This window comes from Doryrhamphus excisus, chromosome 9, assembly GCF_030265055.1.
Source record: "Doryrhamphus excisus isolate RoL2022-K1 chromosome 9, RoL_Dexc_1.0, whole genome shotgun sequence".
Lineage (NCBI taxonomy): Eukaryota > Metazoa > Chordata > Actinopteri > Syngnathiformes > Syngnathidae > Doryrhamphus > Doryrhamphus excisus.
In genome coordinates, this window is record NC_080474.1 from 13,109,288 (window position 1) to 13,136,872 (window position 27,585).

General features: G+C 40.1%; 2 protein-coding genes across 7 annotated transcripts in view; one reads left to right on the plus strand and one right to left on the minus strand.

The window, feature by feature from the left end:
• Positions 1–14,990, minus strand: part of satb2 (SATB homeobox 2) — a 34,898-nt gene extending 19,908 nt beyond the window's left edge. For 3 of the 4 annotated variants that reach the window (XM_058083065.1, XM_058083066.1, XM_058083064.1), the window contains exons 1-3: positions 14,608–14,990; positions 7,252–7,476; positions 4,237–4,422 (exon numbers count right to left, since the gene is read on the minus strand). In XM_058083065.1, the coding sequence (XP_057939048.1) occupies positions 4,237–4,422; positions 7,252–7,432 (367 nt within the window). In that variant the 5' untranslated portion in view covers positions 7,433–7,476; positions 14,608–14,990. The remainder of the gene's footprint in view (positions 1–4,236; positions 4,423–7,251; positions 7,477–14,607) is intronic. The other variant, XM_058083067.1, reaches the window with a different exon arrangement.
• Positions 1–27,585, plus strand: part of tbccd1 (TBCC domain containing 1) — a 119,802-nt gene that overhangs the window by 69,093 nt on the left and 23,124 nt on the right. The window lies entirely within an intron of this gene.

The window sequence follows — 27,585 nt, forward strand, 5'->3', positions numbered from 1 at the left end:
CGTGAATAAATAAGCAGACAATGCACAAACCCACCTAGGACATCTACATGCAACCGCTGACAAGCAAACACACACACACACACTAGCAAGCTCCCAGTGTGACGCCGTTAATAATTGATTTGATCGTTTTTTTGGTCAGGGGCCTGCTTCTCTGCTTGTTGTCCACATTTAAAAGTTGAAATTGTTGTTTCCACATCAACAATTCCACGTGCCATCTAGACTTAAGAATGAATGAGCACACACTGGACCACAACATGAGGTACACATGCATACACATATCTAACAATAACAATGCTCATCTAGTTTAGTATTGCTTAAGATCAGGGGTCTCAAACCCGCGGCCCGCGAGACGCTAGTTTGAGGCCCCCACCTTGATACCAAAGTTTAATGTTGAAATGACAGCTTAAAGCTGTGTGCACACCGGACACAACATGATTTTGCCCCGCCCATACTGTTACCCTACCCTGTTACCCTGCCCTGTTTTGCTTTGGATTAGCAATGAAGCTAAAGGCTTATGATGCTGGGTGCAAATAAATGCAGGAAATGATTTGGAATAAAACGGAAAATACACATCAAGATAAAGCATCTCATCAAACATGTTGTTAAAAGTTACGACGCTGCTCCGAGATGGAACTGAGTACGATGCTAACTTGCCAATTGGGTAAAATTATTAAGTTTCATTAATGTTCATGTTAAAGGTTAAATAACTGTTAATACTGTACATTTTAATCTGAAAAAAATAATTTCTCTACCAACTGTATGTGGTTTCTTATGTTTTTCTTATTTGCTGTTTTATTATTTTACTTATTTATTACTGATTGATTGATTTATTGTCTTTATTCTTAATTTGTTTATTTTTTTATCTTTGTGTATAGAAAAATAAAAATTAAGATATTTGAGAACAGTGGAATGTTTTATTTTGGTGTGGAAAACCGGAACCAAAGTACTGAAAAAGTGTAGGGTATAGCAGAAGCAAAAGCATTGAATATAGTTTTTTTTAATTGATTTTTTTTCCAGTTTTTAATAAATGCGTTTTGGGGTTGTTTTGAAAACCTGATGCGGCCCGGCTTCACCCAGAACCTAGATCCGGTGGCCCCCAGGTAAATTGAGTTTGAGACCCCTGCTTAAGATATAAATGTTGTTAAATGAATATTATCTTTATAAAGGCAGCCTCTCCTTTTTTATTGTATCTAATAGGACAAACATCCCCCTTTAGCTCAGTGAGTCCATGTATATTCATTAATTTTTTAACATAGTGTATGAAGCATTGGTGAAGCGTTCTGAGGTAAAGCAAGCAGCAGCCAAAAGAGCCCACAGTGGGATTCCGGAAAGTTCCCTCCAAGCCGAATGTCCAGTGTCCTTGTTGCCGCAGTGACCCGTCAGACGTGGCACTGCAACAATGCTGACCGCCATTCGCTGTTTGCCGACTTAAAGCCATAAAGTACACGTCTGCGCCCATCCGTGCTATAAAAGCCTTCAGACCCTTATAATTGAAATAAACAATATCTCCCACTTAATTGCTGGCCTGGGCTAATTAAAGAATGGCCGTGGTCCTCGGCCGGGACTTTAAATACACCACTAGGACGCAAGAATGCAGGACACAATTCAAACAGGGCAAAAATAGCCGGGGCTCTGTGTAATTTTGGTTGTGGACCGCAGAGGGAAAAATGTATAATTTAAGCCAGAAATTATTCAGTTAACATAAATGGTTGTTTTAAAAAACAAAAAGTATTCATTAGAGAGAAGTCCGGGATGGGAGGTGTGTCTATTTTGTCTGTGACGCTGCATGACTGCTCACTATTCTCAACTCTTTTTCCACGCATCTTTGCCTAGGTTAAATAAAGTTTAGTCGCGTGTGCATGCATGTGCGTGCACACACACACACACACACACACATGCACTAGCATTAAGCATTAATATTGACGTGTAGAGCCCACACATGTCCAACAGATGACATTCATTCATTTTCTACCGCTTTTTCCTCACGAGGGTCGCAGAGGTGCTGGAGCCTATCCCAGCTGTCTTCAGGCGAGAGGCGGGGTACACCCTGGACTGGTCGCCAGCCAATCACAGGGCACATATAGACAAACAACCATTCACACTCACATTCATCAGATGACATTATAGTAAAAGAAAATCGTATCTCAAACAGAAGTGATCAACAGCATAAAGGAACATACTAATAAACCTAAATTAGTCCTTATGGTATTAGTCCATATGGTGCCATTTATTGCTGGTTTGAGCAACTATTTCTGCCAACTCATTGTGTCCTTTCAATACTTGGTAGTGGAAGCCCCCTGAAGCCAGCCTGAGTACTTTTGATTTAGCTTGAATCACATGAGCTGTTGGTTGTTTGTATGGTTTAGTGCATTTCTGCAGAAATATAAATTGAAAGTAAGAAAAACAAAGCCAGTGAGCAAGTGTTGTGGATTTTTTTTTTTTTTTGCTTTTTGGTGGAGGTAATTAACAGGTAATTTAAACAGGACTGTTTTAAAAACACAGCTCTGCTGAAATCAATCATTTCAAAAGGCAAAGAAACCAAAACTACCCTTTTTACTAGATTATTGTGCTTGAAGATTTGGGCTCAAGAGGCTTTATGGAGAACGGCCCTCTGTCTCCAGGTGGTCTGCAGGCCTGATAAGAAGCCGCTGGCCTCGAAGCGGTAAAAAAAGGAAATCACCTGCAGCAGCGTGTTTATGAGCGGCAACAATACGACAAACTCAATCACATGTAATCTCCCACATTTTACAAACAGCACATGTATGTATTTATGCATTCCCGAAAATCGAACTGGACCGGGGGGGGGTTCGATGAGAGACACAAAGAGTCAGTTTGAAATTGCTAACAGATGGGAGATGTCTGATTGTCTTTGCCATAACTTGTGTTGGGTCTCTTGGTTTTTTGTGTCTTCAAAACCGAACGGGACAGGAGTACATCACTGTCTTTTTGCTGATGACTAACATGCGTGCAATACTGACATTTCTTCTTTGTGGTTTTTACTTCATATGTGTTCTCACATTCTTGACACACACAATACTGTCTAACTCTTTGTTGAGTCTTTAGAGTCTGTTGTATTTTTGAAACATTCTTCTGCCGACTTCCACTCTCAGTGCAGTGCCTGCTGTAAACACAGTACACTTATACAATACAGTGTGTGTGTGTGTGTGTGTGTACTCACTATACTGTACCAGTACAGTAGTACAGTGTCACACTGTATCAGATCTGTCGCTATCTAAACACACTGTAACACTACAGTGTAACGGTGACTGCTGTCAACACTGACAGTATGATGTCTGCACGGCACGATGTATCACTTAAATATATGGCAACGTAACAACAGTGTCAGTCAGTGTGCACACTAACTAACACTAATGCGGTGTCTTTCTTGAATACATCTTAGCAGTACAGCGTGTAGTGTAAATACTGTAACAATACTGTCATTACCTGTACAGTGTCTTAGGCTCACTGTATCAGTACTGTCACTATCTTAAATGTAATATTATATAGTAGTCTCTGCCATAAGCACACTGTTAACTCACTGTGCAGTACTGTGCGTTTATTTACTCTAATGATACAATTTGTACTTAAACTGATTCATTTAGTTATAAAGTAACCCGAGTCATCAGAATAATAAAGATGAAATTAGCATTTACATTTGCCACTGAAACACTGTTCACCATTTCATCTTTGCCACGGAGGAGCAACAGTGAACCAGGAGGGCAGCTTATTGTCAGCTGACTGACATCAACAAAGTGGGTAGCACATGCAACTGACCCACAGTACCTTAGCAATCAACGTAATGATCACTCCTGTTTTAAACACTGTAGTAGTGCACGTTACATGGTCACTTTCATAGTAGTGTGTGTACAAAGTGACAGTATAGTTTCCGTGGAGTAAACAGATGCACATTAAGACTTCTACTTTATACACTGGCTCCCATCTTTCATAAGCAGAACTCAAAGATCTAAAACATAGGGCATAGCACATTTTAGAGGGACCTTTTATTGTAGCCAGCATGAGGCACATAATAGTAATCATGCTGTCGAGTCAGCATTTTCATATGCCATACCTGTGAAGTGAATGGATTAGCTTGGCAAAGGAGAAGAGAACACAGATTTGCGAGAGAAGTAGGCCTTTTGTGTACGCAGAAAAAGTTTTACATATTTAGCTTCAACTCATGAAAGAAGTGTTGCGTTTATAATACAGTAGTGAGTATGTTCTTTGTGTAAGACTGACCGTGGGCTTGTGCAGCTGAGCTGTGCGAGTAGCCAAGGGCCAGCAAGGCCGTCTCCACCAGCTGAGAGAAGAGGATGTCCTTCCGCACCAAGACAAACTCTGCATGCTCCTCCCTTCCATCACATCCATCTACTTGGATCCCGCCGTCCGACTGCTCCACCACACAGAAAACGGGAATCATCAGACCTAGCAAGGAGACCAGATATTATTTCAGATACTCTTCATGAACTTGGATGATCTCATGCAGTTGACAGTTCTAATCATCATTTCCATAGCAAGGCATGTAGAAGGGTAATTTTTTGGGGGGGGGGTTGGTGGACAGTTCACTGCCGACCAATCAATGGATCACAGTGATGATGTGCTGACAAGATATTTTGGCTGATTGCGGCAAACTTTTCTGATGTCACTTCATCTATGAAGTGGACTATTGTGTTATTTGGATTTACTTTGTTTATATTTATATATTTATAATGTCATATGTTGCCCACTTGACATCCATTGCTGCCTGGTCATCCTGGAAGGGGCCCCCCCCCCCATGCTAGGTTAATTGGTGACTCCAAATTGTCCATAGGTATGAATGTGAGTGTGAATGGTTGTTTGTCTATATGTGCTCTGTGAAAAAAAGATTCCTCTCATTCCATGGGGAAGTGGTAAGTTTTTGGATTCTTATTATGCCCTTCTCTGCACGACCTGAGTTCAATTCCACTCTCGGCCATCTCTGTGTGGAGTTTGCATGTTCTCCCTGTGCATGTGTGACTCCAAATTGTCCATAGGTATGAATGTGAGTGGTTGTTTGTCTGTATGTGCCCTGTGATTGGCTGGCAACCAGTCTAGGGTGTAACCCGCCTCTCGCCCGAAGACAGCTGGGATAGGCTCCAGCACCCCCCGCGACCCTCGTGAGGAAAAAGCAGTAGAAAATGAATGAATGAATGAATGAACTTGACTACACAATAAAATGAGAAAAGGAACTGAATTGTCTGAATTGAAATGAGACTCAAGACGTTTCTTCCTGGCCTTCATGTGTGACCTTCTCGCACATGTTCTAAGAAGACAAACTTCTCTCTGCTTATGTAAATGTCCAATGTCCTTAGGGTTGCCCGCTCTAACTAATTCCTTCCCTCATCTTTTTTTTTTTTATACCTAAAGCCTTTTGTTTTGGAGCCACCTGTCAGCTGACACAACACGAAAGCAGCGCTTGAAGAATGATGGACTAGAGAGCATTAGGCAGCGTCCCAGCACTAATAATGCGGGGCAATGTGTTTTACGGCGGGCACATGGCACCAGACTCTTTGTAGCATTAACCTCCCCTCGCTCCATCCCGCTCATTGTTTTAATCAGTCAATTCCTATATTTCTATTTCCTCCTCATTAATCACTGCAGCTCGCAGGCCTCCAGGCGCTCGACGAGTGAATTACACACCGGAGCGCTGTGCCAATTGGAGTAAGTGAATTTTTTCCCCCAGCAGGGAAATATAACTGTCAACGCGGAACAGCTCTGCTGTGCTCGCTCCCTCTCGCTTTTCAGAGTTCTTGTCGTGCTCACCATGCTCTGGTTTGGATGATGCGACGCGGCCTCAAACCTCTAATCCCGCTAATATGTATGAGGGGGGTTTTAAAATAAGATATATGTGTGTGTGTGTCCTTGTGGCAGCCGTGCGGTTTGGCTAAGACATGTCGAGTTTCCTGTCTTTAGAGGAAAAACCTGTCGTTATTATTGGCCCATTCGGCACCAGGAAACCCCTTTCTCCTTACTTCCTCCTCCCATAGCACCTTCCATCATCACCTTTTTCCCTCATCTGTCTTTGCCTCCTCCTTGCTTGCTTTGATAACCCCTTGCCCTACAAACCACACATGCCGCAAATTTGATGTTTCTCATTCCGGCAAAAGAACCCCAGGAATGTTTTATGATAAATATTGAGGAGGAGCGTCCAAAAGTATAAATGTCGCTCTAATTTTAGTCAAAGGGAAAACCGCTCTTGGGGTTTAAACTTGGGGACAACGTATGGTAGTAGCATGAATAAATTATTCAAAAAAGCAGCTTTCTTTGCGAATACTGCGATCGATAACAATCCACAGTGAGTGGTGTAAATCATGTTTATATGCTGCAATCACCTTTATTTGTCGTGGAACCTCTCTCACACACACACACACACACACCACCACCCACCAGACCTGTAAAAATAGTACTGCCTTTGTGCACAGTTGCCAGAGGTCAAAGGTTCAAAGCGGATCATAGCCACAAACCAATCTAGTTTCAATGCACTCCGTTCCGGGATGCTTGTCAACTTCCATTTTGTTGTTTTGTTTCCCATCGGAAATAATGAAAATAGAAATAATCTGTTCCAAGGTTAAACTGTCATTAAAAAAACATTTTTTAAAAACTGTACAGGCAATGTTTAGGAGCATTTTAACGTTCTTAACATCTCATCCAAGTGAAAAAAGAAGCTAATCACAAAGCAAGTCTCACATGGTAGAAAAAGAAGACGTTAACCACCATAAACGGTACAAATCACTGAACAGTATATTTTAATTTTGAATTTTGAACTTTGAACTGAGCTGTGACTTGTGTGGAATTTTAGATGTGTATTTTTCCTGGGTCGTTCGACTTTAGAGCTTCAACAGTTTAGAAGGAAAAATAGCGTGACCTCAGCAGTCTAACATATGCGGCATTTTTCCTTTTTTTGCGCAAATGCGGTGTATGAAAGGTGTGTTTTACATGACTGTTCTCAGTGAAATACACTCAGCCTTTGGAAATATATTTAGAGTTGTAACAGAGGTGGGACAGCATCTGTGTGTCAGGAAATGCCGGCTCTGTGTGTTGAATAGTTACTACTGTGTGAAAGCGCAAACATTGTGGCAATATTCTGCCTTTGCTGGGTTCTGTGTAAAAGGTACAGACTGATATTTGCTGGACTGTCTGTCTATTTTGCTGGTTCTCTGTGTGAAAGAGGGTTAAAAAAAAAAACAAAACAATGAATAACAAAAAATCTTTCTCACGCCTCATCACATGACTTACCTCCCAGGGGTCTCAGCGGTGCCCCGTTGTGGCGCAGACGTGGCCCTGTGGGGCTGCCGTTGAGCTCCAGGCGCCCCTTCTTCCCCGGTGGCGGCAGGCTGCCAATGTCTGGGCTGCTGCCTCCACCTCCCCTGCGCTCAGGACTGTCCTGTGTGATGGGACTCTCCCCTCCTCGCTCCATCCTCTTCCAGACCCCCAGAGGAGCTCCAGTCAGAGAGAAAGAGTCTGAAAACAAACAGAAAGAAGCATAAACAGTAACATAGGTGGACATTTGATATGATGTCGCTGTTAGGCCGACATATGTATATAGATATACACATAGAATCTCCTTGTACACATCTAAGACCTGCCATTGTTCTTTTTCTTTAATCTATTAACGAGTACCGACTGTACAGTAGAGACCAATCAGATCAGGTTCCATTCATGGTCCTAGGAGATATAGCCCATCAGTGTTTAAAAAAAAAATACATATACACACACACACTGTCCATACAAATTTAGCATTATTTTTCAAATGTTATTTTTGCATTGTATTGCATATTATTTATTTTTCATCCATCCGTTTTCTATGTTGCTTATACTCAATAGGGTTGAGGGGGTATGCTGGAGCCTATCCCAGCTGACTTCAGTAGTGAGGTACACCCTGGACTGGTCACAAGCCAATCACAGTTTAATTATCCATTTTATTTCTTAATTATATCACTGAAGCACCTTGGTGACGGAGACAAGGAAAAACTTTTTTTTGTACATTGTTATAGAAATATTAGAAGTAAAGCAGAGACTGAACAGAGCAGTAGAAGAAACAAACAGTCGTGTGTGTGTGTGTGTGTGTCTAATACAAGCTAATGCATTTTAGCCTTTGCCAGGCCAGCCGCAACTTGCTGAAGCCAAATGGACGTCTTTTATTTACACTGGTGGCGCCTGGACAATATCTGCTGGCATGTGTCACTGAGGAAGAGGAGGGGCGAGATAAGGGAGAGAGTGAGGAGATGGAGCTCAGGATAGTATTTGTCTATTAGCGGTTGCCAACAGAGATTTGAGAGGGTGACAACAGCAGCGGGTCGCTTGACTGATGATTTCCAACAATTCGTCAGAGCACAATGAGAAGTGCACGCTTGTATTAGCGTTTGATTAGGAAAAGATCCCACATCACACTTTGTACATTCTTTTTACAGCACCAGCTGTCCAAACCCTGCATGGAAAACAGTTGCCTCAAGCAATTCTCATTAGGTTTAGTTTTTTTAATTCTAATTATTTTCCTTTTTTTGTAAGTTTTGTGGTATTTTAATGAACTACAACTTCAATAGTGACTATTGAAAAGAAGAGAAATTACTATTACTACTAAAAATGAGACATTCATTCATTTTCTACCGCTTACCCTCACAAGGGTTGCGGGTATGCTGGAGCCTATCCCAGCTGTTTTCGGGCGAGAGACAGTGTACACCCTGGACTGGTCGCCAGCCAATCACAGGGCACATGTAGACAAACAACCATTCACACTCACATTCATACCTATGGACAATTTGGAGTCGCCAATTAACCTAGCATGTTTTTGGAATGTGGGAGGAAACCGGAGTACCCGGAGAAAACCCACGCATGCACAGGGGGAGAACATGCAAACTCCACACAGAGATGGCCGAGGGTGGATAAAAGTGAGACAAGACAAAATTAATAGCCAAAACATTTTTATAGAAATGTTTTCAGTTCATTTGACTCTGTGGAGCCATTACTTACTGTTTTAATTTAGTTATTTAGTTAATCTAATACATGTTTTTAAATAGTGTTTATAGACATTTGTAATAAAAGTGAATATTAAATGCCATACTTTGCAAATGACGTTAAAATAATATTGTCAAAATGTGAAAACAACTGCCTTTAAAATGAATAAATTCAAATCCAAAGGGATACAGATACCAATCAAAGGGTGGATTTTGCTCAGGAGAAGACAATAAACTTATCAAATGCTGCTCAAATACAGCGAGCGCTCATACAGAACCAGAAATTGAAGTCCCACTTCTGGGGAATCGGATTGAGTTCATCAAGTGACCTCATTTTTTAACTTTATTCCAAAGTAAGATTGTGCTTATGTGGTCTACAACCAGTCCTGACTTGTCTCAGCATCCTGATGATGCCTATCAAGACTTATAGCTACTCCTCGGCGACATCTCATCATCTAACCTGCACACAGCATCATCATCATCATCCACCATCATCTTCTCTAATCTGCAAAACGCTTCATTTACATCTTGTTCGGAATTTCACCCAACAGATAAAGGAAGATTGGGCTTTTACTTGGAGGGGTGGGGGGATGCTGAATTATTAAATTGAAGGCACTTTGTAATTGTCCTACTGTGCTTGTTTATCTATCACACAAGACTGAGGGACGTTGTGATAATACACACCCCTTCACCTCAATCAATGAATCCGCTGCACAGCCCACTAAAACATATACCTCATCCACAAAGCATGGGAAGTTGGACATTTTGACGCCGAAATGTGCTGCTATTGTTTTTTTGTTAATGTTCAACCACGACGTTCCAAGTTGACATGGGTGTTGTTTTCTTTGCTGTTTTTTTTGTTCGCTAGCAGGATTAGGCAATAAACTACTTCTGTAAATAAATTAATGATGATTTGGTGGTGCGGTGGGACATGGACAAATAAAGAAACTGTAGAATTTGGGTGCATATCTGGATAAAAAGGATTTTCCATTTTTAACAGTGCATTTCCTTACTTTTTCAGTGAATTCAGACATCATAGACCAGGGGTCTCAAACACACGGCCCGTGGGCCAAATGTGGCCTGCAGGACACTAGTTTGAGGCCGCCGCCTTGATATGAAAGTTTAATGTTAGTGCGGCCCGTGGAAGTTTTGATATGGTATCATGTACCCAGAAAAAATTATTACGTTTGATTAATGTTCATGTTAAAGGTTAAATAACTGTTAATAGTTATCCTCCCTATCCGTGTGGAAGTGGTAAGTTTTTGGCTATTTAAGTTTAAAGGAAATAACTTGAAGGCTACCGTTTAGGTCGCAAGCTCTCTAGTTTGCGAGTTAGCATGTGTCTCAAGACCCTGCAGTTGCGCAATATGTTGTAAATAAAAAGAGTATAAATGTGACTATAGTCGTGTTTTGTCATGTCTACAGGGCTCTAATAATGCTTAGTTAATTTTAATCTGAAAAAAATAATTTGTCTACCCACCAACTATATGTGGTTTCTTAAGTTTTTATTATTTGCCGTTTCATTATTATTATTATATTTATTTATTACTGATTGATTTTCTTTATTCTTGATTTGTTTATTTTTCATCTTATTTTGTGCAGAAAAATAAAAATTAAGATATTTGAGAACAGTGGAATATTTTATCTTTTTTTTTTATTTTTGTCATTTTATTGTAGAAAATCGGAACCAAAGCACTGAAAAAGTTTGTATATTTTTCTGTTTTTAATAAATGCGTTTTTTTTGTTGTTTTTTGGGGGGGGAACCTGATGCGGCCCAGCCTTGCCCAGACCCTAGCTCCAGTGGCCCACAGGTAAATTGAGTTGAGACCCTTGTCATAGACCATTTCCATCCATTGTCAACTGGGTTAGCATGTTCCATTTTTGATAGGCCTTGGCGAAGTGACAGATCCTCACATTCCCTTAATGAATTAGTGTGGATGCAAGAATTGTGTTGGTATTGATCCAAATTACAATTGTTTGGCCTTGGTGGAGGTCCACGCTTAACTGACTGCCTTTGCATTGAGACTTTTGAAACAAACAAAAAGGAATTTCCATGAGGAATTCCACCCTAACCACATGGTGACTGTAACTATGACAACTTAAAGGAGTGTGTTGACGCGTCATTAGGCCTCATTATTTTGGAGAACTTGCGGTCCTCCAGCAGATGAGATGACGTTTAGTCAGCGAGGATGTTGTTACGACACAAGCAGCCTGTGTGTCAACAATAGTGACTTAGATGTTAATTTATCTGTTACCGACACATCCAATGCTGATAAACGCTAATCTGCTTTATGTGCCATGTTGAGCAACAACCTTCGTTTGTACTTGTTTTTTTTTTTTTTTTTTACAACTTGATAAGTGAATAATGGCATATACTGCACATCGAGGAGGAAATCGAGTGACCTTTTCACGGTTGTTATTGCCCGGGGTGCATCCTGGTATCCGTCGTGACGAGGGCGTGCCATAGTTAAAGCTGTTAATAAAACAGCAATAAGAGGCGTATCGACTATGAGAAATATAATGTCTTTTTGATAAGCACCACTTCATGACACATTTCCCATTTATTGCTTCAAAGGAATAATTGCTGATGTTTTTTGTTTTTTTTTTACCCCACCTTAAAAATGACTAATATTTGCAGTTGACACTGTTGTATTGATGCCATACACCCATGTTGCTATGCATATTTGTGGATGCTAACTTGTCTACTTCGGAACTGGTGCATACTGGTTAACTGGGTTAACATTTTTCAAAGCATGCCCACCTCGTGTTTTGCCTGTGCTATTTTTTCCTGACAAATACACATGATGGCGCTGTTAGGTGACCACCAGACGACTGATTGACATAAAATTTCTAACACAGCTACAAAATAAACACTTTAACTTGAGGTTGTTTAGCCCAATCGGTAGGAAAATTGGTAAACATCTTCAGGGGACTTACAGGAACGTTCATTTTCATTCATTAATTTTCTACCGCTTTTTCCTCACGAGGGTCGCGGGGGTGCTGGAGCCCATCCCAGCCGTCTTCGGGCGAGAGGCGGGGTAGACCCTGGACTGGTCGCCAGCCAATCACAGGGCACATATAGACAAACAACCATTCACACTCACATTCATACCTATGGACAATTTGGAGTGGCCAATTAACCTAGCATGTTTTTGGAATGTGGGAGGAAACCGGAGTACCCGGAGAAAACCCACGCATGCACAGGGAGAACATGCAAACTCCACACAGAGATGGCCGAGGGTGGAATTGAACCGCTTACAGGAACATGTGTGTCAAATTCAAGCAATATTGGCCACAGTCTTGACACAGGCTTTGTCATTGCCCATAAGTCAGTGACCAACTGTCTATTCATTACAAAACTTTGAAGCTATCTGTATTCCATGTATGCTAGCATGCTTCCCAAGCATTCTGACCACAACCTATATGAAGGGAACCACAAATGCCATGTGAAAAAATGAGGACACCCTGTGGTGTTACTTTGAATGACCATATAAGTCCAAAAAAAAAAAACCAGTGTAAACTACGATCACTTTTGTGTTGCTTATTATACCTAAAAAGTCCACCCAAAAAAACAATGCAACAAGTAAAGACGGTGATTTTCAGACAGGAATTTGCAGCTTTAATGTACACCGAAAGTTGAATGTTACACAACCAGGCATAAAAGTTGGATAAGAGGCTCAGTCTGCCTTGCCCCATCTCTCCTCTCATTTCTACATGAGCACTAATTGAAGCTTATCAATTATTAGCACAGATAGCAGCAGATAGGACGTCCCTTCTTCTTTGCCAGCTAGATGCACTTTTATACCTTGATGGTGGAGCTATTGGTTAATGCTTGTCTCTGCTGAGCTGATAAAACCAGGCAGGAAAACACAAAGAGAGAGAGAGGGTAAACGCATATTATATATATATATATATATATATAGAACAGGGATTCAAATGAAGGTGGAAGTCACTAAAACTAAGTTTGAAACAGTGACATGATTTACTGTGTGTGTGTGTGCATGTGTGTTAATGTGAATGATGCTTTTGCTTTGTAACACACACACAGCAGGACACAACTCAACACTTGCATCCTATTGGATCATATGGAATGTACATATGAAGACTTAAAGTATATCCACACACACATGCACTACTTTAACATGTGTGAGGACCACTCATGGTGACAGCACACACTTTTTTACACACTGTAAAAAATGTGGCATCCTATAGGACACAACATTAGGTACACCAGTACTGTGTACAATTTAGTTTTGATTGACAACTTGACAGAGGTGCTCATTTGATAATGTGCTTATGATTGTGCATCCCGTGGCTAAATAAACATACAGTATGTAACATCCATAACACTGAACCTTATTATTATTATGATTAAATACGTAATGAAGTGTTATTAGCTGGTGTGTAAGAGATACAAAATTGGTCATTTAAATGAATAACATAACATGACATGAAATGAAATAAGGCAGGTAATGGATGGGGTACTTAAGTGAAAGGTCATTGTTATGTAACTTAATGTGCATCACTATAAACACACCTGCCACATTGGCTTTTACATAATTTCAATTATTTGAAACTTTTCAAAAAATGTCTTATTGCAATTAAAAACAATTCACCTTTAAAGATTTGCTCACAAACAGAGAAAATTATATACAGTTCACTTTATTCCAGCTGGATTTATTTATTTTATCCCAGTGTTTGTTTTTTTAACTTTATTTAAGTCTGTGGTTCATTCATATTATTGAAACGAAGAAACGTGAAAGTTGTGTGTTGGATTCTTGGAAAGATAGCATCATTTTAGAGGCCAGAGAGGAACAAGTGTGTCCGTTTTTAGCTCAAAAAATGTCACTTTTAGTTCACATTTGAAAAGGACTCCCTTAAAGTTAAATATGTGACTTTAAGGAATATGTAAATGTATATCATTTGGGTCCCGTTTTGCGGCATTCAGTTCCATAATTAGTATTTTTCGATGATTATATGCATTAGGCCTTTATCTTCATTGTGCTGTATTATGCATGTTAGTGTTTTAACTTCTTATTGGCATCGTGTCGTGGAGGTGTGAAAAACGTATGGGTAATTCTAACATTTATGTATACTTTTTTCACAAAAACGTCCCAAAAAAATGAACACACGGACACTTAAAAGTGGGTATAAATCATGCAGAGCTGTGTGTTAAAAATGAAGACCACCTTTTAATAATACAAAAAATAATTGCTACGTTTCAATGAATTTAGACGTCTTCGGCTTCATTAACAGTGTTCGTAGTATTTTATATTTTGTGTATGAAATATAATATAAATGTAAAACGCTACAGCAGCCACATGGCCGCAACTATTACGCATTTGGAATGTCATCATTTTAAACAGTTTTACTTTACTACTAAATTGTGTAATATACTCAGTGACATATCTAATCAACGTTATTGGTAACGACAAATAAAAATAACAAATGAGCAATAAGTTTAAAAATATATATAGTTTTAGGCTCGCTCAATTACTTATTTGACTTTTAAATTTCCTTAGCTTTGGTTTTCTATCCTGGGTTGTTGTTGTTTTTCTGGGGGTTCGGGTCTGCGCACCGTGCAGGTGGTGGTGGTGCATGCGGGCTGCAGGGCTGCACCTGGCCGCCTTATACTCACTGTTCACGGCGTGTGTGTAGCGCTGCTGGCCGCTGAGGAGGTTCTGTCCATTGATCAGCAGTAGTGAATCCAGGGCTGGGCTGGGCAGGGCTGGGTTGGTCTCGGGGTTCGGTTCTGCTCTACCGGACGAACGGATAACACTCTCGGTCAGTACCTCGGAACCGGAAATCCACGATGGGGTCGGGTAAAAGTTGTTGGAAGTATAGGTGAAAAGGATGCAGGTTTTTTCCCGGAACCGGAAATTTGTATACTCTTCTTTTCTAAACGCTCAAAGTTGCACAAGGGATCTCTTCATGGTTGCCGCAGGAAGCAAAGTGAGGACGAGAACCGGACCGTGGAGTCGTTGGAACCGCCAGCTTTGTAATCAGAAGAGTAGCTTTCAGTCGCCGCCACTCAAGTGTGGGAGGGAGGAGAGACATGAAGGGAAGGAGGGAGGAAGAAAGGGGGCGTATCTCCTATGTCTTTTATTTTTTTAATACAGATTATCCTCAATGCACAAAACCTATTTCACCAAAATGTTACTTATCTTCCTTTTGAATAGCGTCACCCAAGTTGAAGTCCACACACAGTGGCGTTAATAAGTAGCTTCTTATTAGTCAACAAGCCCCTCCTCTAACTGTTACTCATTAAGCTGACGTTTGATGGACAGCTGTCATGTGCATTGCACAGGAAGTATGTTTGCTCTTATTGTGAAAAGGCGTGTGTATACTGTAATACTGTGGTCACCAACATTTTTAAGCACAACAGCCCTGATTGTGAACCTGCAAGAACTATACCTCCCAAACTGTGTGTGTGTCTGTGAGTGTGTGTGTGTGTGTGTGTGTGTGTGCATAGAAGAAAAATGTAAATACTGATACATATTTTAAACATTGTCTTTAAATATTGTATGATGCTTTTTGTTATTACTGTATTTTGTATTTTGTTTTAGTATTTTGTTTTAGTGCCAGAGTGCCAGATGAGCCAGTAGCCACAGCCCCCCCCCCCCCCCCCCCCCCCTTCCAGGACCGCAATTTGGGCAACCCTACTTTTGTGGATCTCCATTGGGGTCGGGTTTGTGACATCGGCTTTATGAGCAAACTACAACTCTATTCGGCTTGTTGGTTCGGTGTTGCAGGTGAGCGAAGAGGAGAGAGGGGGGGCCTGATGGATGCTTACTTGTCCCACAGGCTACTTTTTGGGGGGTGGCACTCCTGTGGTGTTATATTTGTGCCTTCATTTTGAAGTAGCAAAGGCAGATTATGAGCCATATTCATGTGCGGAGATACATCGCTGTGATCCGCTACTCCCCCTCTCTCTCTTTCTCTTTCTCTCAACCTCGGCAAGCTTGTTGCGGTGTAAGGCGAGCCAGTGTACATGAGCTGGTACCTCCGGCCGGGTTTTGGGGACTTGCGGGTTGCGTGTCTGGAGGGGCGGTGAGGCGTACGGACCGTAATCACTGGTCAACATATGTGGCTGCTGGTCACTCCAAGAGGGGAGGGCACTGATATGATAATACTTTTTTTGTTATATTCCTGGCTCGCGATCGATGGTTTGGCGACCCTTGGGAAGTCCAATGAGGTCACTGAGTTGACAAATTATAATGCAGTTAACCACTTCCTCCTCAACTTTTAATGTGGAACATAACCATGACGCCATTGACCTTTTTTGGAAGGTTGCTATACCTACAGAATACTATGCATGTTTTATAGTCATTATTGCAGTTTATCTGGTTGAGGCAGATGGCCTCTGTGGCTCATGGAGCTTTTTTTCCTCCCGGAAGTATTTTTTCCCACGGTTTTACATATTTTACCCATTATTTTAATTACTTTTTTGCACTCTTGAGACATTGAATCACCTGGACTGTTGAGGTTGTCTCATGGATGACATTTCTCATGTCAGCAGGCTTCATCAGTTCATGATTAAATACTAGTTAGGACAGCTAGTCGCACCAGAACAGTCCATTTGCAATGGATCCACCTTGAGGATACCATTACTTGAATGAATGAAAATATTATCAGGCATTTGACACTGTTCAGACTTTGTATTTCTACTATTGTAAAGTCTTGATCTCCATTGTTCTAAAGTCTTCTACATTGTTCTTCATTCTTTATTTCACTGTTCTCCAAGGTGCTATATGTCATGGTTAGGTACTGCAAGGGTGGGGGTGGGGGGTGAGGGGGTCGCGTTCAAACCTACTATATCCCGCCCTCTTCCTGCTCAGCCATGACTGCTAATTGTCAATCACTCTGAAAATACAAGACTTGACTATAGGGACATATGCCTGTGTATATGACAGCCAGGTCCAATGACAAATCACATTTAGAATATAGGCATCTTTGTACATTCTGTTATTTGAAACCACTATTGGTAATGTATATTAACCGTGGTGGTCTTCTTAATTTTTAAATAGGAGTCAAGCAGGGATAGCATCTTCTCCGAAAAGTCCTACTTTTCAACTGTTTTATTTCTACTTTTTTGTAGTATTTATCAACATTGTTCTTAAGTTCTTTTTTTCCACTGTTCAGAAATTTTATTTATTTTTGTAGTATTTATCAACATTGTTTTTAAGTTCTTTTTTCCACTGTTCTGAAATTCTATTTTCTACTACCTTCATTTCTATTAAGTTATACTTGTACTGTATGCACTGTTTTATGGCCTAATCTTATCGTTCCTATTCTCTCCCCACTTTCATTCTTTTTCTCCACTGATTTTATTCCCCATTCAATGCCAGTCATTTTTAATCAGGAAATAATACACTTTAGAGTATCCATTATTGAGACAGACGCTTGAACATGCAATGTTATAGGCTATGCATGTGACACATCCTCATACACATATCTTAATTATTATTGTATTACTATTACTGCAGGCTTTCGGGCGATTTATTAATAAATGTCTTTTTTTCGTGAAATAGTGAACGTTGGTTCTTCTATTATGCGGGGATATGAGCTGCCTAGCTCGCTGTTGGATAAATGCTCTTAATTCTTGGTGTGCGTGACGCTTAAATAATTGAAACCCAACATACAGGGAATGTTTGTGCACATAACTAGTCTCCTTTCAAATTCGTGGGGAGGGGGGGGGGGCATGCAAACAAGCGTGAAGAGCTTTCTCTCCCGCGCGTGCGTTTGTCGAATAAAATATTAAAATACTGATCGGAATACTAACCCCCCCCCCCCCACACACACACACACGTGCACATTTGGTGGGTGGCCTCCATAATAGGGCCTAGCGTCACGTCCACTCATTAACAAAATATTCAAATTGCATTATTTTGGGAAGACTATGATTTGAAGCAGGGCTTAAAATACACACAAAACGAGAAAGGCGTCAAAAAAGGCAACATTAATGAACACAAACTATGATGTGACCCCGCCACCCAACCCACACACACACACGCACACACGTTAACTACACTTGCTGCACAAATGCAAATTTAACACAAAACTCTATGCCATTATGACAACATTTTTAAATTTCTAATTCATATTAAGTTAGCATTACGCCAGCTTGAGCTAAGCATTAATAGTACATACTATAGTAAACAGCTCTGCAAAATATTTCTCCAACCACAATATAATAAATATATTGTTAAATAATTGTGTGTTTTCTAAATGAAAAGTACAAGTGTACCTAACCTAAGTATTTTTTCCTGTCCACGCACAACACTGACCTTTCAAAGGTGGGCCGATGCCGTTCTAATTCAATTAAAGCAACCCTACACTGACTTTGTAAAGGGGGGAGAAAAACGCCTCACATCACCCTTAATGTTGTTTTGGCTTATTAAAACATGCAATAAAGCAGATGGACATTTCTGGCTAAATTCAGCTTATAAGGAGAAGAATTAAAGAGCGGTTGAATGAGCTCCCTTGTTTTGAATGAACGACAGCAATTTTCACGTTGCATTGCAATATAACGACGGGCAATGCAATGGAGACTCACATATATATGTTATATACATATATATGTTTATCTTTTATCACAATTAATATATATTTTTATTACTTTTGATGGCTAGCAGGCGTGTGACTCTATTGCTTTTGTTTGCATTTTCTATTTTTCCTGTTCATGTTTCCACTCAGACTTAATTGAAATCGAAAGTAACAAACAGCAGACACACGACGAACAATTACAACAACATAAAAAGTACAAATAAACGCACATTTTTTAAATGGCATGCTCTGTTTTTTTTCGTTTCACAGATGTGTAGAAAAATATAACTCTAAAGGGACTTATTTAAATGTACTTGAAATTGATGATATTGTTTCTATTGCATTATGGAGCGTAAATAGCAGAGTTAAATGAATGTGTCTAGTTTCCGTCAAAAATTAATTTGTCTCTTAGCTCACTTACTACTTTTGTCCTCCTCCCACCCTCCTTTTTAAGGTACATTGCTTCCACGCAGCGGTCACCTATCCATCAATGCTCTTTTCCACCCATTCCTCCGAGGCTGAACGCTCTATTGCCGTTTTTATTGTATTATTATTAGCATTTAAAACACATTTGTCTTGATTGAAATTATATATATGTTATCTATATGTGCAAGACGTGTTCAAAACCCTTAATACCCATACCTTAACATTAAAAAAAACTATTAGGGTTGTCAGTCATCCTTGACTGATTCAGAATATTTAGAAATTAACTAAATCATAATTCATTGGTAAGAGCAACAATTGTTTTCCATTAAAATTTGTGCATCCAAATGTTTCCCTATAGTGATTCATAATGAATAAAGTTCTAAAGAATATCACAACCTTAATAATAGTGATGAAAAATGTAAAAAAAAATACATTTAAATGTTATATATATATATATATATATATATACACACATATATACTATAATCTCTCCTGGGCCCTCAATTGTCAAATAATAATTATAATAGTCATAGAGCATGAGAGTCTCTCCCGTTATCAGGTCTTGGGTTTCCGGGGTTGCAATTTGTTTCTCTTTACAGTTTGCGTCTCTTTGGAGGCCGGTTAGGAAGCTTTTCTTCTTCTTTCTGGTAAATGGTGTCCCCCCTACCACCACCTTCAGCCCCCCTCAATATGATCCCTTACCTGAAATGGAATAAGGCCCACACTAACGAGGAGGAGGGAGGAAGGTTGTGAGTGTCAGCACTCTGCACTTTGTCACCGGGCCACAACTATTTGACAGTTGGAATTATCTGTAAATACTTCATTTCATGTGCTGCACCCCCACCACCCCCCTTTAGCTCCACTCCTGCTACGATTTACACATGATAACATAAACACTCTGCCGGGGTAACCCCACCATCCCTCCCACCAAAAAAAATTGACATTGGTGTACAGGAGGAGGCTTGATTGGTGGGGAAGGGGGGTAACAAAAAAAGCGGTGGTCTGCTTAATGAGGTTTTGGAAAGTGTGTGTTTTTGGAGGAGAGGTTAGGGGCGTTTTTGGGGATTGTCGTCAGTATGCCAGAGGTTTATAGCTGCCAACCAGCTATGTTATTAACTGAAAATGTGGAAAATAATACGCCCCTTCAAACTTGGCCCCTAATAGTGGGCCTTAATCAAATCAAAGCTTTTCCCTTCTCGTTAGATATGTTTATATCATTAAGTCCCCCTCCCTGGAGCACAGCGGTTAGGCACAAGAAAGTCACTCACATCGTGTCAACATGTCCGTCCTAATAAGCCCAGAAAGCGGGCTCTCGTTACTCCTCAAGGTTGATGTTTGGACGGGAGGGAAAAGTGATACAAGCAAGAGTATAAGGAAGGTGAGGGAGGTGTGTGTGCAGATGCTGTTCCCAGATCAGCTAGGAATGCCACATCTAGCTCCTACCTATCATAAAACGCCTCTGACAAGTCGTCCCCTGAAAATTTCTTCTCTGCACCGTCTTGGTCCAGCGTAGAGCTGCAAAGGCTTTTGGGTAAAAAAAACAAAAACTTAACAGGACTTTCGGGATAGGGGTGGGGCTAATGGAGCCCTGTCAATCATTTACTGTGGGGACACCAATGAGGAAGCGCTCGTCTAGTCTGACTCTTCAATAGAGTCAATGATTGAAGACATATTAGCTGCACTGTTTTAAATGTGGGGAGTGTGGGTGGGTGGGGGGCTCTGTCAGGGTGATAATGATCTGCGGGGTCATGGGTCACCTTGCCGCTGTGATCTTGTGTTTGTTATTGCTATGCTGCCCTTGGACGGGTTAACATAGCGTACGGCCAGTCAGCTGGCATGTGAACTTCCTCTGAGACACACACACACACACACACACACACACACACACACACACACACACACACACACACCTCTAAAGGGTCACTTCCACATGGGCCAATGGCCCTAAGTGGCTTCTATCTAAACTGAACAAAAGGTCTTATCCCACTATAGCAGCATGGCCCCATTCATAATGGGCCCAGCAACCTAAATGTTTGTTTTCTTAAAGGTGCTGCACCCATCTAACTTTTGATAAAAAAAAAATCAGAAAAGAACAAAAAATACCTTTTAATAGTTTGCATTTCTACACCATCAAATGGTTGCTTGCCTGTAGTCATAGCAGTTTAACCCCTGACAGTTGTGAGACAGCGTGGCTATGGTCTATTTGACCTGTGACCTCAGCTTCCTCTACCGTCGTCTGCTTTGTCAGATACAGTGGAACCCTTGATTAGCGTCATTAATTTGTTCTGAAAGGTCAGACTCAAACCGAAACATACTCCAAATCATGGAAAAATAATACAAATCCAATTAATTTGCTCCAAACAGCCCAAAATATGAACACAAGTATAGTTTTATATGCAGAAAACAATTAGGAATTCATATAAGCATTGAATACCTTTGTTTAAAAAGATGCAATAGTGAGCAGTGAGGGAGGGAACAGAGATCCATACGAATGACACCTTCATACTTTGCTGTAAGGTACAGTATTTCTTAAAATCAATAATGTTCTTCTTTATCAAAATGCTGCCACTTGCAACTTTATTTGGCTCCATGGTAGCTTATTTTGCAGCCATAATCATAAGAAAAGAAAGGGAGAGACTTAACTGGCTTGGCTTAACTGGCTTGGTTACAGTAGTGAAGAACAACATTCAACTGCTGATGACATCATAGATTGGGGCGGACAAACTTTTTGAATCATCGGCCACATTAGGTAAAAAAAAAAAAAAGGCATCACATAAATCAACTACAACTATGTGGGTGATAAACAACAACTAAGCACTAAACATAATAATAATGATAATACATTTTATTTGTATAGCACTTTTCAAAATACTTAATGACACTTTACAGAAGAATAAAGCAAGTAAACAGAGTAGAAGACACACCAAAATACAACATTCATAGGTTAATACACAGTTAAAACATGAGTAAAAGCGGGGCGGGGCACAGCAGTCAGATATAAAAAGTATAGTTATAACATGTAATTTTAAAAAAAACGGTTATTTCCAAATACCCGCAAGGCATGCCGGTTAGTCCAACGGCAACAATATGAACTACGAACAATAAAATATTGGATATCAAGTATTTTCAACTCCCCGTTTACTTCTCTTATAACTTCACTTCAAAATATTTTGCGTTCAAGCAAAAATACAGCAAAATGTTGGGATAAAGAGTATCAGAAGCTACCCAGCATACCTTGCGGCAGGTATATATTTTTATTTTTATTTTTATTTTTATTTTTATTTTTATTTTTATTTTTATTTTTATTTTTATTTTTATTTTTATTTTTATTTTTATTTTTATTTTTATTTTTATTTTTATTTTTATTTTTATTTTTATTTTTATTTTTATTTTTATTTTTATTTTTATTTTTATTTATTTTTCCCCATGGGTATTGTGCATAGATATTTATTTGTATCCCCACATGGGGCAGTAAGTAGGTTACTTTAAGTTACACAAGCCCAGACACTCAGCGGGCCTGATGTGGCCCAGAGTTTACCCACCTTTATCATAGATGGACAACGGAGCAGGGGGACAATGACTTCCAGTTTTGGTTTTGATATTAACATGATACTAACATGGACATTTTGTGATAAAAATGCATTATGAACCCAGTTGGACTTATGTAGCGTGTTAATAACATGAGGGGGGCTCCGATACAGAACTATTGTCTGGGGTAGAATTTTGTTGAAGTTGGACCACTTGACCTTTGATCTCTCAAGATTGACATATACATTGTATTTGTTCTAAAAATAGTAGCAGTAATATCCTGTAAATGCTATTAGCTCGCCACTAACTTTGTATACCTGTGATTGTGGGACCCTCCTGACGTGAGTGATGAAACTGAGGTATGCTAATGGAGTCAGAGGATATGTTAGTGTGCGTCACACATGCGGTCCACCCTCTTCCTTCTCTCTTATGCTCAGAAGACCGCACGTAGATCCACTAATTGGGAACATACATGGAGTAAGGACCAGAGCGGGGAGCGAAGAATATCCTCTTAATTGTTATTGTCCGTCACTGGTGGCTTTAAAATCAACATGTGGCTTTTCCCCACCACTGTTTAAATAAGCACAGTGCATATAGTCTTTGCTTCTCATTTCCCCTCCTCTAGGGGCTCCTGCTCCAATACTTTTCTGTATATAGTGTGTATCATATGTAGTGTGTGTAGTGTGTATGCTTGATATGCTCCAAATTAAAGACACTATATGAGGGTGGCGTTGCTCAGATAAGTGTTTTAAAAGGTCCTATCCGTTCCTAAAGATACAAAAACAGTTAGCTCATTTATGCACATAATGGGACACACCTACTTTGCCTACAAAGCCTGCTATTAAAAAGCCTCCAACAATGTTTTATCCTTTTAAAACCATGCTGCAACCATGTAGCAACAAGTACATAAGATGTTTTAATTGATTTCACATTGATTTCACATAGTAACATAGAAACAAACACTGCACCTAGCATTGATTTGTCCACAAACACAACATCACTGCAACAGCTCCAATATGTAGCGTTACATTTCGGGAGTGATGTGTTGTCACGCGGCGGTGAGTGTGTGGTGAAGCTAGTCGCTAGCTGTCAAGTAAATAGTTAGTCGGTGTGGCAAGGCGTCACTACGCCCGTTAAATTGTTCTTTGGCATAGCAATGTTAAGAATAATAACACTGTCCCTGTAGAGTGGTTAATATGCAGGTGACATTATGTAAATGGAGCGTTCTTGGCAGATGTTATAGGCGGAGTAGTTGCATCCAATTGTGTGCCTTCTTAGCTGTCTCATTTTAGCTGTTTTTATATCTTTAGAATGCTTACAAAAGAGAAAGACGTATATTTATGTCTCACATAAGGATTGTGAATGACAGTAGTCATCCAAAAGTGCAGTTTTCCTTTAAAATCCCATGGAAAGTCTTCCCAGAAGAGTTGGAAGTTGTTAATATGCATGCACTCATTTTAGCTGTTTTTATATCTTTAGAATGCTTACAAAAGAGAAAGACGTGTATTTATGTCTCACATAAGGATTGTGAATGACAGTATTCATCCAAAAGTGCAGTTTTCCTTTAAAATCCCATGGAAAGTCTTCCCAGAAGAGTTGGAAGTTGTTAATATGCATGCACTCATTTTAGCTGTTTTTATACAGTAAACCTCGGATATATCGGACTCGGGTATATCGGAAATTCGCTCACAACGGACAGATAAAAAAGAACCGATTTTTCTGTAATGCATTTCCAATAAAAATTCATTGCATATATCGGATTTTTTAATAACGGATTTTGCCTATTTTGGACAAAATCTCCATTCCCGTTCCAATGCATTTCCATTAAATTTCCCTCGCATATATCGGATGGCTGCATCGTGGCGCTCCGATTCGCCGAATCGTGACAGGCCGCTATACGACGTCATTTGCAGCGTTTGCAGCGTTGCCTGCGCGTCCAGGTACATTGGAAACATAGTCAAGGAAGTGCCTTTTTATAACGGATAAAATCCGATTTACGCATATACCGGATATAAATCCGATATATGTGTAAAACGGACATTTTCCGCTATACGCATATAACGGATTTCGCTTATATCGGACAAAACCAGTGGGAACAATTGAATCCGATATATCCGAGGTTTACTGTATCTTTAGAATGCTTACAAAAAAGAAAGACATGTATTTATGTCTCACATAAGGATTGTGAATGACAGTAGTCATCCAAAAGTGCAGTTTTCCTTTAAAATCCCATGGAAAGTCTTCCCAGAAGAGTTAGAAGTTGTTAATATGCTGCACGGCGTGCATGCAGATGCTGATTATGATGTAAATGATGAGTGAATGGAGGCAGGAGAGGCATTAGTGTGCTCTGCTTGGACCGCATACACTACAATATGTGGTGTGCTAATATAGAAGATTGAGCAGCAAAGGGTTCTGACATTGCCAGACCTCGCCATGTGTCGCTGATTAACTGAGCAGAGTTGCAATGATTTGACAAAGCATCACATTAGTGGCCTCTAAATATGTATATGTGTGTTTGTGTGTGTGTGTAAATTAATGATCCAGAGAAAAGGCCACATTAGTGTTGACACAGTCCAGTGTCAAACTGATATCACAACTTTGTTTTATTTCTCACGGCCCTCTCCCACTCTTATTTTAATCACTTTGACATCATTGAATATGACGGCCAGAATAACATCATATCCGTAGTGAGGGGTTGTTTTTCTTCAGCTGGAACCATGGCGCTTTAATTTATGACGCTTGGCACGATATTGATGCATTTACATTAGTAAAAGCCATTGCTACCAGGTTCTTTTTGCAGTCGGCTGTGGTTCCAAGCATGACAAAACAATACTGTCAGGAAGAATGTACATGCTAATGATAGCTTTTTTCTGTGTCTTAGCTCTGGATTATTCTCAGCGTTATTCTCACTTGTCTCCACTTTGCTCCAGTGCTCTGGGTTCTCGCTGCCCTCAGTCTCAGTTTTCTATTGAATTATTTCATTCATTCATTCATTTTCTACCGCTTTGTCCTCATGAGGGTCGCGGGGGTGCTGGAGCCTATCCCAGCTGTCTTCGGGCGAGAGGCGGAGTACACCCTGGACTGGTCGCCAGCCAATCACAGGGCACATATAGACAAACAACCATTCACACTCACATTCATACCTATGGACAATTTGGAGTCGCCAATTAACCTAGCATGTTTTTGGAATGTGGGAGGAAACCGGAGTACCCGGAGAAAACCCACACATGTACAGGGAGATCATGCAAACTCCACACAGAGATGGCCGAGGGTGGAATTGAACCCTGGTCTCCTAGCTGTGAGGTCTGTGCACTAACCACTAGACGGCCGTGCCACCTATTGTGGATTAATTTTTCAATAAAAAAGAAAAAGCTATTGATGTATGTGACACAAATTTTCAGTTAGTAGTCCTCCACAGTGAGTGTATATGTGTCAGGGAGCTTTAAGGGCAATGTGAGGAAGGGTGGTGTTTTTTTCTTTTTTTGGGGGGGGGGTTAAGTAGGGGATCGGGAACAGCCAACACTTGCGTTAATCTGAGGCCAGACCTGTTTTATCTCAGTGTGAGGGGTAGCGAAGGAGGGCCAGAGGTCTTTGCAGGGACAAGGCCAGGCTCACTATTGTGTGGTTATGTGGTTGGGAGTGGAGGGGGGAACCAGGGAAGGGGGGGGGTTAAGATGATGCTGCCGTTGACCTGGTGAGGCGAGGGTCTCTCTGTCTGTCTGTCTGTGTCGAGATGTCTGTGGAAGGCCTGCTAACTGATTTGGCTATAATTTGAGAGGTGTCACCCCCCCCTTTTTCCTTTTTCACCCATGGGAGGCTGGGGTGGCTGCAATAGGAGCTTGCACACACACACACACACACACACACACACACATATACATGAGTATAAAATGATGGATAAGCAGACTTTGGGGATTGAGAACAGGAAGTGATGATTTAAACAGAGACGCCAGCCAGAGGAGGACTTTTACTTAGTTAGTGATCCCCCTTCAGAGGACTCCAGCTTCATGTTACCATGCAGTCATTCATTTTACCACCATGCCAATGGATCAATTACTTACAGTATATTCTCATACAGTGCAAGACCCCCTGATTTATACGTATTCTCTCCTTTCTGCACATTTTTGCATTGTAAAGTTTACTGTCTTTTTATTTTCAGCAGCAAAATACTTACGTTTTATATAAGGTAGGATCCGCAAAACTAGAAATCTGGAAATAGGCATTACTTTTAAGACCTGACTGAATTGAGCTAAATTAATTGGTTTATTTATAGAGCATAGAAAACATCTAGGGAAAAAAAAGTATATGAATGAGTCTTTAATTAATTGGGACTAATATAATAAAGTACGTACCTGTCATCCTCCACATTTTCCCTGGGAAACTTCCATATTTTGCCCTTCTTAAATGATTATTTATGATGATTATTTATTATTATTATTTATTTATTATTCTTATTTCTAGGTGTCAACAAACAAACAACAAAGTGTATTTTTTTGTGCATAAACACTCTACCGCTGGTCGACACGTTTTTGGACTTGATCTGCTTGTGAGATTAAAGTGGCTAAATCTCATTTATTTTGATAAGATTAACTCAAATTTTGGAAATTTGAATGAATGTTTTCAAGAAATTTTATGATATTGTTTTACATCAAAATTGCATATGTTCTTTTTTCTGAAAAATATTCTTATTTTGTAAAAATTTTAAAGTTGCACTTCTTTATCTGTCAAGAAATAAACAAGAAATATCATCAGGTGATTGTATATCTTTTTAAAAACAATTTAAAGTATCACTTAAAAAAAACAAAGTTCCCTTTATTCAGTATCTGAACAACGCTTTTTGGCTTTTTTTACTCAGCAGCAGGGTCATCTCTGACCACATTCCAACAGTAGTCAGCAAGCATTGATGGATTCCACTTTCCCTGATATCGTTTCTCCATAGCTGCAATGTCCTGATGGAATGGTTCCCTGTGCTCATCACTAGTTTCTCCACAGTTCATTTGAAAGAAATCTAGATGGGAATGCAAAAAGTGTATCTTTAGTGACATATTGCAGGAGGTTTGCCACCTGCTGTTTATAATTATCTGCCCTGTAGCTTCCAAGAAACTCAAAAGTCAAT